This window comes from Molossus molossus, unplaced genomic scaffold (genome assembly GCF_014108415.1).
Source record: "Molossus molossus isolate mMolMol1 unplaced genomic scaffold, mMolMol1.p scaffold_m16_p_11, whole genome shotgun sequence".
NCBI lineage: Eukaryota > Metazoa > Chordata > Mammalia > Chiroptera > Molossidae > Molossus > Molossus molossus.
Genome location: NW_023425346.1, coordinates 55,807,284 through 55,830,858, shown reverse-complemented (window position 1 = coordinate 55,830,858; position 23,575 = coordinate 55,807,284). Strand labels below are relative to the sequence as shown.

General features: G+C 41.1%; 3 protein-coding genes and 1 pseudogene across 4 annotated transcripts in view; 2 read left to right on the top strand and 2 right to left on the bottom strand.

The window, feature by feature from the left end:
* Positions 1 to 17,155, top strand: part of MARS2 (methionyl-tRNA synthetase 2, mitochondrial) — a 33,669-nt gene extending 16,514 nt beyond the window's left edge. The window contains exons 5-6 of the mRNA XM_036254652.1: positions 16,646 to 16,694; positions 17,121 to 17,155. The gene's annotated coding sequence lies outside the window, so the exon portion shown is untranslated. The remainder of the gene's footprint in view (positions 1 to 16,645; positions 16,695 to 17,120) is intronic.
* Positions 1 to 23,575, bottom strand: part of BOLL (boule homolog, RNA binding protein) — a 70,629-nt gene that overhangs the window by 4,064 nt on the left and 42,990 nt on the right. The window lies entirely within an intron of this gene.
* Positions 16,277 to 21,284, top strand: LOC118625509 (annotated as a pseudogene).
* On the bottom strand, positions 17,190 to 19,382 carry LOC118625616 (pre-B-cell leukemia transcription factor-interacting protein 1-like). The gene is given in 3 exon segments (XM_036254653.1): positions 17,190 to 17,383; positions 17,386 to 17,752; positions 17,754 to 19,382. Coding segments are annotated over 3 exon segments (2,175 nt in total). The 5' UTR covers positions 19,368 to 19,382.

Sequence of the window (23,575 nt, the reverse complement as noted above, 5' to 3'; positions counted from 1 at the left end):
GGTAGGTACTCAATAAATATTTGGTAAAAGAGCGAAATCTATTCTGGTAATATATAGCTATTCATGCCTAGTCAGCTACTCATAACTTATTGGTAATATGCTTTGGTCCTTTCAGGAAAACTAAAAAAGTGAAGTGAAATTCTTCTATGTATGAGGAATCACTTGGTGGAAGGCTCAATATGCCTAGAGAGAACAGGAGTGCTAGCTTCATGATAGCACAAAGAAAAAAAATACAAGTAGTTATAATATATGAATAACTTATGTTGATAAGTCTAGGAAAACTGAAAGAAGATTATATTTAGGTTGTTAACAGCCAGCATCTGCCCTACTCTCTGGAAATCCTCTTATCCGGAACACCTGAGGAAGTTTTTCATTCAGTTGAGGGCTACAACCCAAGGCTCATCAAGTAACTGAGACTAATAGCCTCCAGGCAAAAAGAGGATAACAGAACCTTTCCTGGGCTTGCAAATCTACCCAGTAAAGTAAGACTTCACAGTGGTGTTTAATATGGGTCCTCCCATACTCATTCAAACCCAGTAGAGGGAACCACAATCAGCAGAACACCAAGACCCACAGGGAAAATTTGACAGGCTCCAAAACCCACTGAATCAGCCAAAATGGTGAAACAAAGAAATCCCAAATGAAAGAACAAGAGAACTCTATTGAAGAGGAGGTAAATGAAATGCAGTTAAGCAAATTATCAGAGATAGAATTCAGAGCAATGATAATGAGGAAGCTCAACAGCATGAGTAAAGAGTTCAACACCGTGAGTAAAGATATAGAAACACTGAAAACCAACCAATTAAAAATGAAGAATGACATAGCAGAAATAAAGAACACATTGGAAAGAATAACCAGCAAAGTAGAGGAAGCTGAGGACCAGGTCAGTGAATTAGAAGACGGGGTAGAAAAAAATCAACCAATCAGAAAACCAAAATGAAAAAACAATTAAAAAACAGGAAGACAGCCCTGGCCAGTTTGGCTCAGTGGTTAGAGCGTTGGCCTGCGGTCTGGAGAGATCCAGGTTCGGTTCCTGCTAAGGGCACATACCTCAGTTGCAGTTTGTCCCTGGCCCTGGTTCGGTCATGTGGGTGGCAACCACTTGATGTGTCCCTTTCACGTCGATGTTTCTTTCTCTGTCTCTTCCTCTCTCTCCCTCCCACTCTATCTGAACAAAAAATGAAAAAAGTCCTCAGGTGAGGATAAAATAAATAAATAAATAAACAAACAAAAACAGGGAAACAGCTTAAGAGAACTGTGGGACAACTGGAAATGTAACATCCGCATCATAGGAGTTCCAGAAGAAGAAGAAAATGAGCAAGGGTTAAAGAATATATTTGAAGAAATAGTGACTCCCCTAACTTGGTGAAGAAAAAAGGCATTCAAGTTTAAGAAGCACAGAGAGCCCCAAGTAAGAAGAACCAAAATAGGCCTACACCAAGACACATAACTAAAATGCCAAAAATTAAAGACAAAGAGAGAATCCTAAAGGCAGCAAGAGACAAGCAACAGGTTACCCACAAAGAAACCCCCATAAGGCTATCATCTGACTTCTCAACAGAAACACTACAGCCCAGAAGGGAATGACATGATCTAATCAAGGTAATGAAAAACAAGAATCTGAATCCAAGACTACTCTATCCAACAAGGCTATCATTCAAAATAGACGGTGAAATAAAGAGCTTCCCAGACCACAAAAAGGCTAAGGGAATATATTAGCACCAAACCAGCAATGCAAGAAATGTTAATAGAATTGCTGTAATTAGTAGAAGAAATAGGAAGAAAAATATAACCACAATAAACAAAAATGGCAATAAATAAGTACATTATCAACAATAACATTAAATGTAAATGGATTGAACACTCCAATCAAAAGACAAAGTAGCTGATTGGATAAGAAAGCATGACTCAAAAATATGTTGTTTACAAGAGACCCACCTTACAACAAAAGACTCACATAAGTTGAAAGTGAAGGGATGGAAAAAAAAGCTGGGGCAGTAATACTCATATCTGATAAAATAGATTTCAAAATGAAGGCCATAGCTAGAGACAAAGAAGGCCACTTCATAATATTGAAAGGATCTATCCAACAGGAAGATATAATCTTGGTAAACATATGCACCCAATATAGCAACACCAAAATATATTAAAAATCTTCTGGAGGACTTCAAAGGAGAAACTGACAGCAATACAATCATAGCAGGGGACTTCAACACCCTGTTGACATCACTGGATAGATCTTCTAGACAAAAAATTAGCAAGGAAAGAGAGACTCTAAATGAAGCACTAGACCAAATGTACTTAAAAGATATCTACAGAGAATTAGACCCCCAAACTACAGAATTTATTCTTCTCAAGTACACATGAAACATTCTCAATGATAGACCATATGTTAGGACACAAACTAAGTCTTTACAAGTTCAAGAAGACTGAAATCATATCAAGCATCTTCTCAGATCACAATGGCATGAAACTAGAAAATCAACTGCAACAAGAACATACAATGACATTTGAACACATGGAGGCCAAATAGTATGTTATTAAACAATTAATGGGTTACCGAGATCAAGAAAGAAATTAAAAACTTCCTGGATACCAATGAAAATGAACACACAACAACACAAAATCTATGGGATGCAGCGAGAGCGGTTCTGAGAGGGAAGTTCATAGCACTACAAGCCTACCTCAAGAAATAAAAACAATGTCTAATTGATTATCTAACCTCACAACATAAAGAACCAGAAAGCAAACAAAAAGAAAACCCCAGAGCGAGTAGAAGGAAAGAAATAGTAAAGATCAGAGCAGAAATAAACAACGTAGAGACCAAAAAAAACAATTCAAAAGATCAATGAAGCAAAGAGCTGGTTCTTTGAAAATATAAACAAGATTGATGGACCCTTAAGCTAGATTCACCAAGAAACAAAGAGAGGACCCAAATAAACAAAATCAGAAACCAAAGAGAAGTAACAACTGACACCACAGAAATACAAAGGATCGTTAACAAATACTATGAACAATTATATGCCAACAAATTGGACAATCTAGGTGAAATGGACAACTTTCTAGAAATACATAGTCTCCCATATCTGAACCGGGAAGAGATAGAAAAGTTGAACAGACCAATAACAACTAAGGAAATTGAAGATGTAATAAAAAATCTCACAGCAAACAAAAGCCCGGGCCTGAACGGCTTCACAGGGTAGTTTTACTGACATTCAAAGAAGAACTAACACCCATTCTCCTCAACTATTCCAAAAAATTCAAGAAGGAAAACTTCCAAACTCTTTTTATGAGGCCAGCATAATTCTAATTCCAAAACCAGATAAAGACACTACAAAGAAAGAAAACTACAGGCTAGTATTCCCAATGAACATAAATGCCAAAATCCTTAACAAAATATTAGCAAATCGGATCCAGCAATACATTAAAAAAATTATTCACCATGACCAAGTGGGATTCATCCCAGGGATGCAAGGCTGGTACAATATTCGCAAATCAATAAATAAGATACACCACATAAATAAAATGAAAAATAAAAATCATATGATCATATCAATAGATGCTGGAAAAGCACTAGACAAAATCCAGCACCCATTTCTGATGAAAAATGCTCAGCAGTGTGGGAATAGAGATCATATTCTCAACATAATAAAGGCCATATATGAAAAACCTACAGCCAACATCCTACTCAATGGACCAAAACTAAAAGCATTTCCCTTAAGAACAGGAACAAGACAGGGATGCCCACTTTAGCCACTCTTTTTTTTTTTTTTTATCCTCACCCAAGGACATTTTCCCATTTTTTTGTTCAGGTAGAGTGGGAGGGAGAGAGAGGAACAGAGAGAGAGAGAGAAACATCGATGTGAAAGGAACACATCGAGTGGCTGCCACCCGCACGACCAATTAGGGCCGGGGACAAACTGCAACCGAGGTACATGTCCTTAGCGGGAACCGAACCCAGGTCTCTCAGGACCGCAGGTCGACGCTCTAACCGCTGAGCCAAACCGGCCAGGGCTAGCCACTCTTATTTAACATAGTACTGGAAGTCTTAGCCACAGCAACTAGACATGAAGAAAAAATAAAAAGGATCCAAATTGGAAAGGAGGAAGTGAAACTCATTATTTGCAGATGACATGATAGTATACATAGAAAACCCTAGACTCCATCAAAAATCTATTAGATTTAATAAACGAATTTGGCAAAGTAGCAGGATACAAAATTAACATCAAGAAACTCACGACATTCTTATATACCAATAATGAACTCACAGAAAGAAAAACTAAAAAAATCCCATTTATCTAGGAACAAACTTAAAGAAATGAAGGACCTATTTGCTGAAAACTACAGGACATTGACAAAAGAAATAGAGGAAAATATAAAAAAGTGGAAGGACATACCTTGTTTATGAATTGGAAGAACTAACATCATTAACATGTCCATACTACCCAAAGCAATCTATAGATACAATGCAATCTCCATTAAAATATCAATGACATATTTCACAGAATTAGAACAAATACTCCAAAAGTTTATATGGAATGAAAAAAGACCCTGAATAGCCACAGCAATCTTGAAAAGGAAGGAAAATGTAGGAGGGATCACAATACCGGAGGTCAGACTATACTACAAAGCCATTGTAATCAAAACAGCCTGGTACTGGCACAAGAACTGGCATATAGATCAATGGAACAGAACAGAGAACTCGGAAATTGACCCAAGACAGTACGCTCAATTAATATTTGGTAAAACATACAATGGAGTAAAGACAGCCTCTTTAATAAATGGTGTTGGAAAAACTGGACAGCTACATGCAAAAAAATGAAACTAGATCACCAACTTACACCATACACAAGAATAAACTCAAAATGGATAAATGACTTAAATGTGATGTGTGAGTTCATAAAAATCCTAGGAGAAAATGTAGGCAATAAAATTTCAGATATCATACGCAGCAGAATTTTCAGATACAATGCCTAAGGCAAGAGAAACAAAGGAAAAAATGAACACATGGGACTACATCAAACTAAAAAGCTTCTGCATAGTGAAAGAAACAACCATCAAAATGGAAAAGGAACTCACTATATGGGAGAACAAACACAACTGCCAACGATACATCAGATAAGGGGTTAATTTCCAAAATATATAAAGTGCTCATGCAACTAAACAAAAGGAAGACAGAGAACCCATTTTAAAAATGGGCAGAGGAGCCCTGGCTGGTTTGGCTCAGTGGTTAGAGCGTTGCCCTGCGGTCCCGAGAGACCCAGGTTCAGTTCCTGCTAAGGGCGCGTACCTCGGATGCAGTTTGTCCCCGGCCGTGGTTGGTTGTGCGGGTGGCAGCCATTTGATGTGTCCCTTTCACGTCCATGTTTCTCTCTCTCCCTCTCGCTCTACCTGAACAAAAAATGGAAAAATGTCCTCGGGTGAGGATAAAAAAATATATAAAAAAGAAAAAAAAATGGGCAGAGGACCTAAATAGACACCTCTCCAAAAATGACATACAAATAGCAAAGAGACATATAAAAAATGTTCAACATCACTCATCATCAGAGAGATGCAAATTAAAACAACTATGAGGTATCACACCTCACACTTGCCAGAATGGCTGCCATCAACAAATGATCAAACAACAAGTGCTGGAGAGGGTGTGGAGAAAAGGGGACTCTAGTAAACTGCTGGTGGGAATGCAGACTGGTGCAGCCACTATGGAAAACAATATGGTGTTCCCTCAAAAAATAAAAAATTCACCTGCCATTTGACCCAGTGATCTCACTTCTAGGAATATATCCTAAGAAGCCTGAAACACTAATCATCCTGAATATAGGTACCACTATGTTCACTGCAGCACTATTTACAATAGCCAAGATCTGGAAATAGGCCAAGTGTCCATCAATAGATGAGGGGATAAAAAAGCTGTGGTACATATACACAATGGAACACTATGCAGCTGTGAGAAAGACAAATCTCTTATCCTTTGAGATGACATGGAAGGACCTGGAGAGCATTATGCTATGTGAAGTAAGCCAATCAGAGAAAGACAAATACCACGTGATCTCACTTATTTGTGGAATATAATGAACACTATAAGCCGATGAACAAAATAGACCCCCCAAAATAGAAAGGAGTATGGGTTCAGACCGACAAACCTCAGAGAAGGAGGCGATGGGGGGGATGGATAATATAAACCAAAGAACTTATATGCATGTATGTGTAACCAATGGACATAGACACCAATGCTGGGGGGTTGCAGGTGCAGGATGGAGAGGAGGGTGTCTGGGGGTGAAAAGGAGAAAGACCTGTAACAAAAATACATTAGTAATAATAAAAAAAAGAGGACACATGAACCTGACAATGAGTTAAACCAAGGTTAGTGAAACTATGGCTTGCAGGTAAAATATGCCCCATCACCTGTTTTTGTAAATAAAATTTTACTGGAACACAGTCACACTCATTGTTTATATTTTATCTATGGTTGTTTTCCACTACAATAGTAATGCTGAACAGTTAAGACAGAGACTGTGAGGCCTGCAAAGTTTAGAATATTTACTGTGGGGCCTTTTACAGTTTGTTGACTGACCCCTGATTTAACCTATTCAGGCTAAAAAGAAACTTTCAGGCTGAGAAATTCTCAAATTCTATGAAAGAAAATCTTAATAAGATGCCTTAAATTCAAAGAGTACTGTATATATACTCTATATTATAGAAATATTACTGGCCTCAAATATACTGTGTTCACTTTAATTAAATAAAAGTAAAAATCAGAAATTATAGGATAATTAGAAACCCTGAGAAAACTAGAAAGCTACTGATACTACTTTTAAGACTATGAAGAACAGGAATAACTAAATACAGTTAAATCCTCACTTAATGATCGGATCTTGGAAACTGCAACTTTAAATGAAACGACGTATAACAAAACCAATTTTACCATAGGCTAACTAATATAAACAAGAGTTAAGTTCCTATGGCATATTTTTGGTCACAAAAACATCATAAAACATCTGATCACAAAACTTCTAAATAAAGACCCCAAACACTTCTAATATTAAACACTGACATGAGTGTGAGCTGTACATACATTTAAGAAAGATTCATAAAACAAGATTTTCCAACCAACTCATTCCACTTAAGGTGGGAACCCACCCTGGACAGGACACACTTCCACTGCACACTGCACTCCCACCCACCCACACCCAGACCAGGGCAACAAAGTCATGTCAGTTCACCTCACATGCACATCTTTGGGATGTAAGAGGAAACTGGAATACCCAGAGAAAAGTCACATGACATAGGGAGAATGTGCAAACTCCACACAGACAGTGGCCCCAGCCAGGATTTCCCCCCTTTGTTATAATAAAATGATTTTGAGCAAAACGACATTACTTGAGGACCTGCTGTATATGTTTAAATATATAAAAAGATAAATATTTGTGCACTAGATACCATAAAATTTAAGTTAAATCTATACTTCTTTTACCTTCAAAAGTTGTTTCTAGCCCTGGCTGGTTTTGCTCAGTGGTTAGAGCGTTGGCCTGTGGTCCTGAGAGACCCGGGTTTGGTTCCCGCTAAGGGTATGTACCTCGGTTGCAGTTTTGTCCCTGGCCCTGGTTGGGTCATGGGGTGGCAGCCAGTTGATGTGTTCCTTTCACGTTGATGTTTCTCTCTCTGTCTCTTCCTCTCTCTCCCTCCCACTCTATTTGAACAAAAAATGGAAAGAATGTCCTCAGGTGAGGATAAAAAAAAAAAAAGTTGTTTCTAGCCCTGGCCGGTTTGGCTCAGCAGTTAGGGCATCGGCCCGCAGACCAATGGATCTTGAGTTTAATTCTGGTCAAGGGCTCACACCTTGGTTTCAGTTCATCCCAGCCCTGGTTGGGGTCGTGCGGGAGTCAACCAGTTGATGTGTCTCTCTCACATGGATGTTTCTCCCTACCTCCCACTCTGTCTGAAGATAAATAGAAAAATATCCTTGGGTAAGGATAAAAAAAAGTTGTTTCTAAATCTTTATAAAAGCACAAGAACTTTCCTGTAATATTGAAAAGTTTGTTTTTAATACTTCTTTGATGGCCTTTTTTTAATTGAGACTATTAGTGGTTTTTATAGAAAGTTACTTTTGTTATATTTGTTTCAGAACATTGTGTATACTTAATGTGGTAAATTGTACTTGCAATATCTGGTTGGTGTTCCTTATCACCCTTCTTCCTATGTCACTGCATATCTAGTTTTAATAACCTCAACCAGGATGGAAGACCAAAAAGCTCTCTTAGAATTAGGAACATGTAGTTGAAAACATGCCTCCTTATAAAAATTTATGCTACAAGTGAAATAAAGTGACTCTAACATAGAGGCTAACCATTTTTATTTTTATTTTTTTGCTTTTTCTATGTATTTATTAAAGGTATAATAGAAGTCTTCATAAATAGTTTTAAGGGGTTAACTGTTTTTGTTTATGTGTGTTACGAACTCTTTTTGCAGTCTATTGAGGCCTATGGACCCCTTCTTAGAAACATGCTATAAAATATATAAAGTAAAATACATAGGATTATAAGAGAAACAATTATATTGTTACACACTTATAACCACAGATGCTTTAAGAGGAGGTCTTTGGCCCGGCCGTGGCCCGGCCGGTGTGGCTCGGTAGTTGAGTGTCATCTCATAAACTGAGAGGTCCTGGTTCAATTTCTGGTCAGGGCACATGTGCAGGTTGTGGGCTCTCTCCCCAGTGGGGGGCATGTAGGAGGCAGCTGATCGATGTTTCTCACATAGATGTTTTTCTCTCTCCCCCAACTTCTCTCTCTAAAAAAAAAAAATCTATAAAAACATTTAAAAAAAAGAGGAGGTCTTTGGATCAGATTAACTTTTAAACTCAATGCAGAATCTTAGTATCTCTTTTCTTTGAATTGAAAGATTAAATGTAAATGATTGGATATCATACAGACGCCATTTGCATACTACCATCAAGTATAAAAAAATTACATGATATTCACTTTGGCTATGTTAAAAGCAATCTTAGATTAGATTTCAACATTTCAGGAAAATCAAAGGCAATACGAGTCAGGTACATAGAGGGTGAAACAAAGTAGGTTTACAGTGGTTCATATGGAAAGTAATACAATAATTAATGAATAATAATACAAGAATAAACTCATGTACTCACAACTTTAAACCTACATTTGCCCCACCCTGTATTTCCTTAAGATCAGCAACTAAATTTTGAACTTAATTATAATTCCCTAATTCTTGAAAAAAATCTGAATAAGCTGGGATATACTACCACTTAATGTGTTGGGAAGATACAAAGAAAAATGTGGTGATATGGGAAAACAAAACTTTTCAACAATTATCAAATCTATAAATATACAACATATATATATATACATATATATAAAATGCATATATTTATATAATATAGGGCACTACAGTACCTTCGTTAAAATGATAGGAATATAAAGAAAAGACTGTCATAGTAGCTGTGATGAACTAATGGGAAAAAAATTATTCACACTATTTCAATGGTTTCTTATTAATATGGGGCACATCCACAAGGAATTATACTACTAAACATAAGAAATCAATAAAAGTTCTGGGTTGAAACCTGAGTACCTTAATAACTTAAAAACAGACCTTATTTTTTTAGAGCAACTTTAGGTTCACAGCAAAAATTGGGCAGAAAGTACAAAGAGTTCCTATAGATTCTCTACCCTCATATATGCATAACCTCTTCCATTAACATCTGGCACCAGAATGGTACATTTGTTGTTTGTTACAATTGATGAGCTTACATTGATATATCATTGTTACCCAAAATCCATAGGTTACATTAGGGTTCACACTTGGACATATATATTCTATTGGTTTTGACAAGTATGTAATAGCATGTATCTATCATTATACTATCATACAGAATAGTGCCACTGACCTAAAAATCCTGTGCTCTCCCAATTCACTCCTGTGCTCTCCCTCCCCCAATGCCTTGGCAACCAGTGATCCTTTTTACTACGTCCATAGTTTTGCTTTTTCCAAAATGTTATATAGTTGGAATCATACAATGTGTAGCATATTTAGATTGACTTCTTTTACTTAGTTATGTGTTCACCATGCCTTTTCACAGTTTGAGAGCTTTTTTGTTTGTTTAAGTGCAAAATAACATTCTAATGTCTGGATAAACCAGTTATTTGTTCACTGATTGTAGGACATCTTGGTTGCTTCCGAGTCTTGTCAATTATGAATAAGGCTTCTATAAATATCTGTATGCAGGGTTTTGTGTGAATGTTGTTTTCAACCAATTTGGTTGAATTACCTGTGTAGTTGCTAGATTCTATGGTAAGAGTGTGGTTACTTTTGTTAAGAAACTGCCAAATTGTCTTCCAAAGTTGTTGGGCCATTTTGCATTCCTACCAGCAATGAATGCATTTCTGTTGCTCCACAACCCTGTCAGCATTTGATATTGTCAGTGTTTTGTATTTTAGCTCCTCTAACTGGTGTGTAGTGGTATCTCATTGCTATTTTAATTTACAATTGCCTAATGACATATGATGTTAAGCATCTTTTCATATGATTCTTTGCTATCTGCAAAGCTTCTTTGTTGAGGCCTTTGTCCCATTTTTAAAGTTGAGTTGTTAATTTTTTTTACGTTCAAAAGTTTTATTTATACTGTCAATTACTTCGATATATTCAGCAAGAATCTACTAGCTTACTAAAATAGAGTACACTACATAATAGTATATTATACACTTATTCAACTTAATATTTATGTAATGTTTAAAAAAATTTATTGTTCAAAGTATTACAGATGTTCTTTTTTCCTCCATTGACAACCCCTACCACCACCCCCGCCTTCACTACATTGTTGTCTGTGTCCACTGGCTATGATTATTTTTCAAGTAAAAATTATTTGGCCAATTTTTAAAGTTGAGAGAGAAGGCTTTTAAATAAAACTTGGTTAAAGTTTGCAGAGTGACACAAATATCTCCTCCTTAAAAATTTACAAGATGAAATAAGAGACCTCCCCCCCCCCCACCTTGCAATGAAGTAATACCGTTTAGGTTGAGAATATTTCATTGTGAAAAGAATAAAGAAAGATAGTGTTTGCTATTTACAAATACTTTAAAATCTGTTACTAATGTGTTCATTCTGAAGTTTTAAAGATAAGCAACACATGCAACACTCTTAAATAATACTGTTTCATGAAGTATAACGGTATAACTAAAGTCTAAAGTACTGAAGAAAAAAAGGCCAAATTGATATGATATAGTTGTGTGGAGAAAATTAACTCAGATTGATAGAACCCTATTTTAATTACCTGAGTAATGAAAAAGTAAGCAGAAAATTACTGCTTTGGTAATACAGATATGTAGAAGACATTTCCAAGTGGACTACTGATGTACAGTATGATGACTATAATTGATAATACTGTATTATATATTGAAAATTTCTAAGATAACAAATCTTTAAAGTTCTTATCGTAAGAAAAAAATTGTAACTATGTGAAGTGTTTTTTTTTTTTTATCCTCACCTGAGGACACTTTTCCATTTTTTGTTTAGATAGAGAGAGGGAGAGAGAGAGAGAGAGAGAGAAACATCGATGTGAAAGGGACACATCGAGTGGTTGCCACCTGCACGACCCCAACCAAGGCCGGGGACAAACTGCAACGGAGGTATGCGCCCTTAGTGGGAACCGAACCCGGGTCTCTCTGGACTGTAGGCCGATGCTCTAACTGCTGAGCCAAACTGGCCAGGGCTTTATTTTTGCAACGTTTATTTGGTTTTGGATGTTAACCAGACTTATTGTGGTGATTATTTTGCAATATATACATATATTGACTCATTATGTTGTACTGTATACCTAAAACTAATATAATGTTATATGTTGATTATAAAAAGTAAACATTTGTTGAAGGAAAAAAAGGTGGAGTATTGAGATATGTAATTATTTCTAGGTTTGCATAAGTTTGAGGTAAAAGTTATCTTTAAACTTTATTTTCAAAAATAAGTAAGATCAAGAGAAAGGAAAAATTAAGTGTGAGGTCTGGAGATAATTTTCTCAAAGAGGCATAAAGCTGGTGGTTTTACTTTTTTAAAATTGCTTCTTTAAGCAACTTATGTGAGGAATAGCAGCTAATATCAGCTGTTTTCTCTCTCTTTTTTTGGTCACTTATTGTGTTGTTCTCAGATGTTTTGTGATTTTTGACTTGAGACAATTTTCTCCTGAGGGTACCATCAGCTAAGATGGTTTGTAATATTTAGAGGGGTGGGTTAAAAATAGAGGGGTGGCCCTGCCAGTGTCGTTCAGTGGACTGAGCATTGTCCCATGGACTGAGAGGTCCTGGTTGAATTCCTGCTTGGGCACATGCCTGGGTTGAACTTGATCCCTGGTAGGGGGCGTGCAGGAAGCAGCCAATCGATGTTTCTCACGTTGATGTTTCTCTCCCTTCCTCTCTCTCTAAAAAATCAGTAAAAACATATTAATAACAAAAATAGAAGGGTGGATCGTGGGCCAAACCAGACCCTAAGCTTGTGCAGTGGTTTGAGGAGTCAGGGTTGTCATTCCCAAGACAGAGCTCTTGACACTATCATCCAGGCTATATCAACCCACTTGGTGCCATTTCACTAGGCAACCTTGACTGCCAGGGAGTCAGTCTCTCAATACTTCTGCCTTGCACAGTGCTCTTGTAATACTCGTTATAGTCAGAGAACATAGCCAGTATAATTTACTGAATTTATAGAGATTTAAAATATGATAAACTTTTTCTTTTTTTTTTTTTGTACATGCCCCTAGCGGGAACCGAACCCAGGACTCTCTGGTCCGCAGGCAGACACAACCGCTGAGCCAAACCGGCCAGCGCTAAAATATGATAAACTTTTTGAAATGTTCTATGGATGCTAGGAAAGCAATAGCACCCTTTGCAAGGTACAAAATAAAACATATACTATTCATATATAGTATTTTTGGGTCTTATTTATTCAAATCTAAGATATAATCATGATATTAAAGTCTCCCAGTTACTTTTTTCTCCTGGTATTTCTAAGTTTTTAATTTTATATTTTTTGATGTTACTTATTAGACTTAGTTATTCATTGTAGATTTAATATTTTATCACAATAAGCTGGGTCTTCTGTGCCTTGTTCAATGCTTTTTACTTTGAAATTTACTTTCTTGGGACTTCAGGTCAAGATGGCAGTGTAGGTAAACGTGGTTCTCGCCTCCTTCCACAACCACATCAAAATTGCAACTAAACTACAGAACAACTATCATTCAGAACCACTTGAAATAGAGCTGAATGGAAGTCCTACAACTACAAAATTAAAAAAGAAGCCACACTGAGATGGACAGAAGGGTGGAGGAGCAGACAGGCTGGTCCCACCCCATGTGGGGCAGATAAAAATGAGGAGAGATACCTTGGCTGGGAATGTCCTCCCTGAGGAGCAAGGGGTCCCCATCCCACACCAGCCCTCCGCAAGTTCAGGATTCCAATGTCAGGAAGAGAAGTCCCCATAACTTTTGGCTGTAAAACCCAGCAGGAATTGAGGTTGAGGGAGGCTGAGGCTTCTGGAATCCCAGGCAGTTTCTCCTAAAGGGCCTGCAAACGGACTTAATTCAGACTTGCTCCTTCTGGGCTCCAGCGTTGGAGAGGCAACTTGAAAGGTGCCAGAGACATAAGGGGGAAGAACTGAGTTGTTTGGAATTGGGGCGAGAGCAGGAGGGGCAGCTTTCTGCTGAACAGACTAGCCGTAGGGAGGCCATTGTTCTTTTGGAGAGCCCTTCTCTGGGGTGGCAGATGGGTGCCATATCTGGGACTCCAGCAACCTGGCTCACACTGTTTGCATTACTCTGATGACTCCCTGAGGCCCTGTCCCACCCAACCTTCGGGCCCACCCAAGCCGTTTCCAGTGGCTTTACCACCGGATTGGCCTGTCTTGGATCCTGCTTCAGAGTTTCCTAAATTCTCTTAAACGAACAGCATCTGGCCTCAGTGAGCCCCATACCTCTCACTAAGTGGCCCCAGGCCTGGCACTACAAGCAGCCAGCCTTAGTTCACAGCTTGACTTTGTCTGGGTACCTTGCAAACCCAGCACAAGCAGATCACTCTGTAGCTTATACCTGGTGGCTCTGGGTAGAACATAGGCAGTGGGCTGACCTTGCCCCAGAGCTAGTACACCCAATGGACAGCTTCAGACCATGCTGAAGCACCACCACCCTACCACCTCCACAAGTGACACACTCAAGCAGTGAACTCAGTGGGTACCAGAGCCCTACTCAAGTAAGTCTTGCTCTATGTGATGGGCCCCTGCACAGGTGATCCTCCAAGGTAGTCAGAGGTCAGTTGGCACCTCGCAGCTGACCAACTTGAGTAAATCCCTCCCACTGATGTGCCAACAGCAATCACGACTCAATTACAACAGAAGGGTGTAAAGTCCACACTAGGGGTGCACCTTGAGGGCCCTGCTGGAGTGATCAGGGAGGCTGTGCCACTGGACCCTACGGGATACCTTCTACAATAGGTTACCCCACGAAGCCTATGAGACATAGCAACTCTACCTAATACATAAAAACAAACACAGGAAAGCAGCCAAAATGATGAGACAAAGAAAAATGTCCCAAATGAAAGAACAGAACAAAACTCCAGGAAAAGAACGGAATAAAATGGAGATAAGCAATCAATCAGACGCAGTTCAAAACATGGTTACAAGGATACTCAAGGAACTTAGTGAGAACTTCAAGGAAGTTAGTGAGAACATCAACAACATAAAAAAGGACCAGTCAGAAATGAAGGATGCACTACCTGAAATAAAGAATAATACACAGGGAATCAACAGTACAGGAGGTGAAGCCAGAAAGCAAAATACAACTCAAACAGCAAAAAGAAAAAAAGAATCCAAAAAAATGAGGATGGTGTAAGGAGTCTTTGAGACAACTTCAAGCATACCAACATTCGCATCATGGGGGTGCCAGAAGAAGAGAGAGAGCAAGAAATTGAAAACCTATTTGAAAAAGTAATGACAGAAAACTTCCCTAACTTGGTGAAGGAAACAGACATACAAGTCCAGGATGCACAGAGTCCCAAACGACACAAACCCAAAGAGGCCCACACCAAGACACATCATACTAAAAGTACAATAGGTGAAAGACAAAGAGAGAATCTTAAAAGCAGCAAGAGAAAAGCAGTTAGTTACCTACAAGAGAGCTCCCATAAGACTGTCAGCTGATTTCTCAAAAGAAACTTTGCAGGCCAGAAGGGAGTGGCAAGAAATATTCAAAGTGATGAAAAGCAAGGACCTACAATCAAGATTGCACTATCCTCCAAAGCTATCATTTAGAATTGATGGATATATAAAGAGTTCTTCAGACAAGAAAAAGCTAAAGTTCATCACCACCAAACCAGTATTATATGAAATGTTGAAGGATTTTCTTGAAGATGATGATCAAAAATATGAACAGTAAAATGGCAATAAATATGTATCTGTCAACAATTGAATCTACAAACAAAATGAACAAGCAGAACAGAAACAGACTCATAGATACAAAGAAGTTTTTGTTGGTTGCCAGATGGGAAGGGGTTTGGGGAAATGGGTGAAAAAGGTGAAGGAATTAAGAAGTACAAATTAATTGTTAGACTAATGAACCTCAAAGGAAGGGAAAGGGGTTGGGGTGGGAAGAGCTAAACCAAAGAACTTATATGCACATATGCATAACCAATGGGCATTGACAATCGTGTGGGGAAGGCAAGAGAGGGTTGGGAGCGGGGAAGAGGGGATCAGTGGGGGCAAAAATGGAGAACATCTGTAAAACATTCAACAATAAACCTAAGTTTAAAAAAGGAAAAAACTCCAAAAATTTACTTTCTTATATTAATGTCATCCTTTTTTCCCCTCCTACTGTTTTTCACATTTTTCTAATACATATTGGCTGGCAATGACCCAATCTAGTGTTCTTTGCACTTTTGAAGCTAATTTTTATTTTTACTAAAGCAATATATATAGTTTTAAAAGTTAAATAGTGATTAAAGGATAAGGAAAAAAAACCTCCAACATTACCCTCTCCTACTACCCTACTCCTATCCCACTCCATTTTTTCATAAGTGGCTACACTTACTTGCTTGAGTTGTTACTTCTAGTATTTACTTTCACATTTCTATCTATATTAACTGAACAATTTCATTACCTAATGATTTCTTATATAGTAGATGAGGATTTTAACTTTTATATCTCATTTATTTCCTCACCCATCTTGTTTATAAGTTTGTTATTTTCATTATTATGCTTTAGTAAATACTGTTTCCTAATGAGCCACGTAGTGTATTATAATTACATCAATTTGAACCCACAGAACATTAACAAGCTGCACACAGCCCTGAATAGGGCCAGATTTTCATCCTAGGCTGCCTATCCAATTACAAACCTAAAGATGACGGGGAGGTTGAGAACATCTGTGAGCACTAACTCCCCAGCTATCTCATGCCAGCTGAGCAGTAAAAGTCTTAATGAGATCTCTAGAGTTGTTACCAATGGACTCTACTATAATATACTGCTGAAGAAGTTGCTCCCTCTGTTGTCACTCCGCTGTCTGGGGAGCAAGAGGTGCAGTACGTCACCCTGAGCACCATCAATCTAATTGCTCAGAAAAAGCCTGAAATCTTTTTTTTTTTTTCAGGGCTCCAACAGCTCTTTATTGTGATCTGAGTCTACAGTTCATAGGAGAGGTGAGGCCACGTGAGAAGCCAGGGTAAAGGGGACTTCACTCCCTAGGGATAGCTGCTTCCAAATCTAACAAACCCCAGGGAAAGTCCAAATGCTGGGCCTCTAGCCAGCAACTCTCAAACCCCAGGGGCACGGGTCAGGCTGTGGCACGCAGGGCCCACTTTGAAGCAGCACACATACAAGAGGAAAAAAGTGCTTTGGCTTCAGAATCAGAATACCATCCCCCACCGCCACCCCACCCCCCAAACCAGGCTTTTCTCCCAACCCTTTCACATTTGGCGTGACACAGTCAGACTGCCAAGGGTCCCAGTCCAGGCCTGACCATTCCCATACGTGTGCACAGACAGCAAGGCAGGCCCCACTAAGGCCTTTTTCTAGTGCAAGTCGCATCAGTATAGGGCTGAGGGATTTCGCTCTTCTCTGTGAAGGACATCCTGGGACACCAACCAGGAGAGATGGCAGTTCAGCAGTCCCCAGGAGTAAGGTAACAGCAGGCCTCAGCCTCTGCGGTGGTGACTGTGCTCCTCCCTTGGCCCCACAACTCGGGGGCTCCCAAAGTGTTTGTCTTTCTTCCCGGACCTCTTCCTCAGTGCTTTGTCTCCAAAGAAGTGGCTGAAGATGAAGTCCTCAAAGTCATCCACCTCGTCGTCATCACCTGTCTGTCTCACCGCCACCTCCTCCAGGCTGTCTCCAAGGCATCCACAAAATCCCGACAGCGGAGGCGGTCGTGGCGGAAAATGCCATCCTCACCAAAGTAAGCAGGTGAGAGGGGTAGCTCCTTGGTCAGCTGCCCAGCCCAGGGCAGCCGTGCCAGATATGTCCTCAGCAGAGAGGCCAGCTCCTGTTGCTGCACTGGGGCCAGCTCCATGCCAAAGAAGGCCAGGCCCTCCTGTTGGGCACACTTGTGCACACTCGAGCAGCCCTGGGGTGTCCGGTACTTGTGCCTTGATAGCTCTGCCCAGAATGGCAGGGGTTCATGTCTGTCTTTAGCCCCTTCCTTCCACTGAGGGTGTTTGTGCCTTTCCCCAGAGGAGTGGGGGCTTCCACTTTTCCTGGGGGGGCTCCTTGGGGCCCTGTCGCTTACCATCCTTCTTGCCCCTCTCCTCCACCTTCGGCTTGCCCTCCTTCCACTTCCCTGCCAGCTCCCTGTCCTCCTTATCCCCCCAGCTCTTCTTCCTTTCCCAGCCAGCTTTCTCCTTTTTATGCTTCCAGTGCTCAGCCTTCCGGTCCCCATGCCTATCTTGCCACTTTTCCTTTCCACTCCACTCTCTAGAACTCTGCAAGTGGGGCTCCTGACTCAAGGCTTCTGAGGCATTGGCAGGGCCCCCAGGGTGCTGGCCCCAGTTCCCCCAGCCCTACAGCTTCTGAGCCAGCCTGTGGCCCAGCTCAGCAAGGCCCCTGTGAGCTGGGTCACCTTGGCCTGCATTCCTCAAGCTCTGCTCCAGGTCCCTCTGCACAGACCCCAGCAACCACTGCTGCCTCTCCAACTCTTGCCTTAGTGCTTGGGCCTCAGCCTCTAGCTGTTCCCTCTGCTTTAGGAGGCCAGTGCCTGGCTCCTGCCCCTGAGGACCTTGCTCCTTAGAGACCTTGCCATCCTGTGGGCCTCTGCCCCAGCTGAGGCACACCCCATCTGTTCCCCGGATACAGTCAGCCTCCAGCCCCTGGAGACGGGCCCGCAGCTGCTGCAGCTCTAACTCTAGGGCCTTCTGGGAGGCCTGGCCGTGCTGCAGGGCTCCTCGGAGCTGGGCATTCTCCTCTTCTAGACCTTTGGGCTGGTGCATCAGGCTCTGAAGGTCTTCCTTCTGGGCCTGCAGCAGCCGGATATCCTGGTTCTCCTTGTCCAGCTTGTCCAGCAGAAGAGCCATGCTCTGCAGGCTGGGGACACTGTCAGGGGGCGCTGAGGCCTGCAGCTGCTGCCTTAGCCCATCCCGCCCATCCCCCACAGCATCCGCCATTTTACTGTCCAGGGTAGCATCTGGAAAGACCTGCAGTTCCACTTCCTCCATGGGCTCACTCTCAGACTCTGAGAGGCCACCAGAGAAGAGGAGGATCCCCAGGCCCAGCAGAACCAGGGCCCCGAGGAGGCACATGTTGAGGGAAATGCCCAGCTCCCCGCTTACACCCTCACCCCCGGCCTGGTCCTCTGCGCCCAGGGGCACGGTAGGCTGAGGAGTGCTGGGCTCCCAGCCCCGTCGTCTCCGCAGACCCTCCACATCCACATCGGTGTCATCCTCACTGCTGGTGCAGAGGGCAGCCTCCCTGATCCAAGCTGCTTTGGTGGATGAGGGCAGGCTCTGCTGGAGGCTCTGATCCTCCAGGTCCTGTGTGTCTGGTCCCAGGTCTGCCACCACAGGGGCCTCCTCCAAGTCTCCCTGGGCCACGATGTCTCCTGAGTCAGGGAGCTCCAGTCCAGGACCATCACCTTCCAGGACACCCTTGGCCTCAGTCTCCTCTGGCAGAATGGGACCAGACTGGGAGGTTTCACTCTGGAAAAGGATCTCTTCTCCATCCAAGGTCCCAGCCAATTCTTCATCTGTTTTGGCAGGGCTCCCAGGGCCCTGAAGAGCTCTCTGAGGTTTGGGGTCCATCGTGGATTCTGGGCCCAGGGTCTCCACAGGCAGGCTCTCTGAGCCAGCAAGCACCCAGCTATTGTCTGAATCTGGGCAGGAGGCCATCGTTGCTGAGGTCCTTGAGGCTGCTGTGGCTGCCACCTGATCCTACTCTTGCTTCAGTCTTCAGCTGAACTTGTTGTAAAAGCCTGAAATCTTGAAGCAGAAAATCAAAGTCTTCTTTGTAAAGTATAATATTCCTATCTATTTTAAACTAGAGAAGTCAGACATCATGATTCATTTGGCATCCCAAGCCAATATTGCTCAGGTTCTGGCAGAACTGAAGGGATATACCACAGAGGTAGATGCTGACTTTGTTCCCAAAGTTGTGCGGGCAACTGGATGATGTGCCATCAAGGTGGAGCAATCTGCAGAACATTGTGTAAGCACCTTGCTTGATCTCATTCAGACCAAAGTAAATTATGTGGTCCAGGAAGCGATTATTGTAATCAGGGAATATTTCCTCAAATACCCCAACAAATGTGAAACTATCATGGACACTGTGTGAGAGAATTTAGACTCACTGGATGAACCAGAAGCTAAGATTTGGATTGTGGGAGAATATGCTGAAAGGACTGACAATACAACTGAGTTACTAGAGAGCTTCCTGGAAGGTGTTCATGATGAAAGCACCAAGGTACATCTCACTGTTTACTGCCATAAACTGTTTCTCAAGAAACCAGGAGCTGGTACATCAGGTCTTGAGTTTGGCAACACAGTATTATGGTAATCATGACCTCAGAGATAAGACTGTATTTATTGGAGGCTTCTCTCATCTTCATCAAAGAAGTCATCTTGTGTGAGAAGACACTGATCTGAGGAGACAGATCTTACTGAACCAACTTTGCTGGATGAACTAATATGCCACATTGGTTCTTTGGCCTCTGTGTACCACAAGCCTCCCAATGCTCTTGTGGAAGGAAGTCATGGAATCCATCACAAACACTTGCCAACACATCATAGAAGCACTGATGTGGGTAACAGCCCTATTGGCACAACCACTGCCACCAACCTGGAACAGCTTTGGGTTATCTATCCCTTCTCAAAGTGACCCGAGGGAACCTTTAAACCTTGACCCTGGTTCCCCAGTCAGTGTGCCACGGTATCCATGCAGATGAGAGCAGCGGATCTCTTGGGAGGAGAACTAGATAGTCTGTTTGGCTGACCTTGGCGGGGGCATTGGAGGAAGTCCAAGAGTGGGACAATCCTTCATCCCATCATCAATGCGTGCAACCTTTGCTCCTTTACCTACTCCTGCAGTGGTCAGCAGTGGTCTGAGTGATCTATTTGAACTCTCTACAGGGATAGCATGGCACCTGGTAGATATGTCTCTCCTAAGGCTGTCTGGCTGCCTGCAGTAAAGGATTGGAGATTTCTGGAACATTTACTCATCACCAAGGACACTATAAAAATGAACTTCATCAACAAAACTCTGCAGCATGACAAGCTTTGCAGTTCAGTTTAACAAGAACAACTTTGGTGTCACCCCCTTTGGCCATCCATACACCATTAATGCCAAGCCAAAGCATTGATGACTCCTTCCCTCTCAATACCTTGGGCTCAATCATGAAAATAGAACCTCTAAATAACCTGCATGTGGCTTTGAAAAACAATATTGATGTCTACTACTACAGCTGCCTCATAACCACTCCATGTACTCTTTGTATAAGATGGCAAAATGGAGCACCCAATGTTCCTTGCAACATGGAAGGATATTTATTGCCAATGAAAATGAACTTTAGTTTTAGGTTAAGGAATGTCATTTCCAGCAAGTTGCAAAACAACAGTGTTTACCATTGCCAAGAGGAAAGTGGAAAGGCAGAACCATGCTGTCTCAATTTCTGAAGCTCATTAATGGCATTTGGATTTTGGATGAGCTACGTATCCAGCCAGGAAACCCCAATTATACACTCACTGAAATGTAGAGCTCCTGAAGTCTCTCAGTACATCTATAAGGCCTATGACAGCATTTTGAAAAATTAGTAGACTAGTCCAGTGCCCTCTGGCCACCCTGACTGGTGCAAGCCAAGAACTCTTAACTGGAAGAAATTGCATTGCCATGTCGAATCTGAACCCAAATACACCGAGGCCACCCACCAAGGTAGTAACTAGTCTAACCTGTGCTAACATTAAGGCACAACCTGTTGGATAGTTTTAGCTTCCTGGGGACGTTTGTAACCACTGCTTCAGTTACTTCCCACCCACATCTTGCCACCTGCTACTATCTGTTCTTCCTTGTGGGCTTCTCCATATTGTGTCAATGCTGTATTTTTTTATTATTATTTTTTAAATTTATTTTTATCCTCACCCGAGGACATTTTTCCATTTTTTACTCAGATAGAGCGGGAAGGAGAGAGAGGAAGAGAGAGAAACATCGATGTGAAAGGAACACATTGAGTGGCCGCCACCCACACGACCCAACCAGGGCCGGGGACAAACTGCAGCCAAGGTACATGCCCTTAGCGGGAACCAAACCCGGGTCTCTGTGGACCGCAGGCTGACGCTCTAACCGCTGAGCCAAACCGGCCAGGGCGATGCTGTATTTTTTAAATGTAGTTTGATATTTTGTCATTGAGAGCTCATTTCAAAAGCAGAAAAAGATATAAAATATTAAAGCAAAAAATATGTTTAACATTAATATTCTTTGGAAGTTTCTTTTATCCTAGAGTACCACTTCATCCTTTACTGGGATTATTCCATAGTAAAACTTCAATCATTTGTGTGTGTGTATAATATGTAACTGAAAATAAATAGCACTTATCTAATAATGAAATGGCTACTTCGGCTACATCTAGATAAATTTATCTGGAGAAAATACAGGGTGTCCCAAACAATGAATACACATTTTAACAGCTGATTACTCAATTCTCACTCCTTTTCATGTTTAACTGATTTGAAATAATGGGTGAAGCCAGACTAAGTTTTGAACAAAGAAAACTTATCTACTAGATACATTTTTATGGAGATACATAAAAGATAAATTTTACGGTACAAAACTGGGAACAGTCGAAGAATTGAGAGCAGCTATTGAAAGAGAATGCATACAAATCCCGAACAAAATGATTCTTGATATCTGCGATTCCACTGCTTCATGTTATCAGCAGTGCCTGGACCAGAATGGTCATCAGTTTGAAAACAGGCACTGACAAAAAAATTTTCTGTAGATTCTTTTACACTTTGAAAATGAACTATACATTAATAAACACTAACTTTATAACCAAATTGTGTGTGTATTTTTTTGGGACACCCTACATTATTTTTCTTTTTTAAAACTGATTTTAGAGAGAGAAGGAGGGAGAGGGAGAGACAGAAACATTGATGAGAGAGAACATCAAATGGTTGCCTCCTACATGCCCCCAACTGGGGACTGGGCCCACAACCTGACCAGGAATCGAACCAGCAACTTCTTGGTGCATGGGTCGACGCTCAACCACTGAGCCACACCAGCTGGGCTGGACACCCTATATTATTAACATCAAAGGAAGTCTTACATATTGATACAACTTTAGTAATATTGTAGACTTTCGGACTAGGTCAAAATTAAGGTTTTATTTCATGTTTGCAGTACAGTGATAATAGCAGTGAAGAAATGCAGTGAATGATGATAGTGAGGGGATACCAGAGTGAGAGGAGGGACTCCTTAAAGTAGACTGTTTTAGTGATCAGTTCCAACACTTAGGATAGGTCAGAAACATAAATATGACTGTGAAATAGCTAATCTCTATCATTTTTTTGTAAAGAGTATGCCTATTTTCCTTACCAAAGTACACTGCAAATAAGATTCATATTACCATCATAACTGTTAATCTGCGGTTCTTTACTAGAGAGAATAGTCCCATTTCTCTACAGTAATGATGCAAGAGTTTCACTAAGAAACTAGGTCGTATGGGCATAAGCAGAATTCCCTACTATACAGTATTTTTAATCCTCACCCAAGGGTACATTTTATTTATTTTTTTAAGAGAGAAGGGGCGGGGTGGGGGGAGGGAGTGAGGGAGGGTGAGGGAGGGTGAGGGAGGGTGAGAGAGGGTGAGGGAGGGAGAGAGAGAGAGAGAGAGAGAGAGAGAGAGAGAGAGAGAGAGACCATCGATGTGAGAGAGAAAACATCAATTGGTTTTCTCCCATATGTGCCCTGGTCAGGGATTGAACTCGAAACCTAGATATGTGCCCTGATTGGAAATCAAACCCACAACCTTTCTGGGGTACAGGATGATTCTCCAATCAACTGAACGACCTGACTGGGGATTATTTTTTATTTTCAATTTTTACTGAAT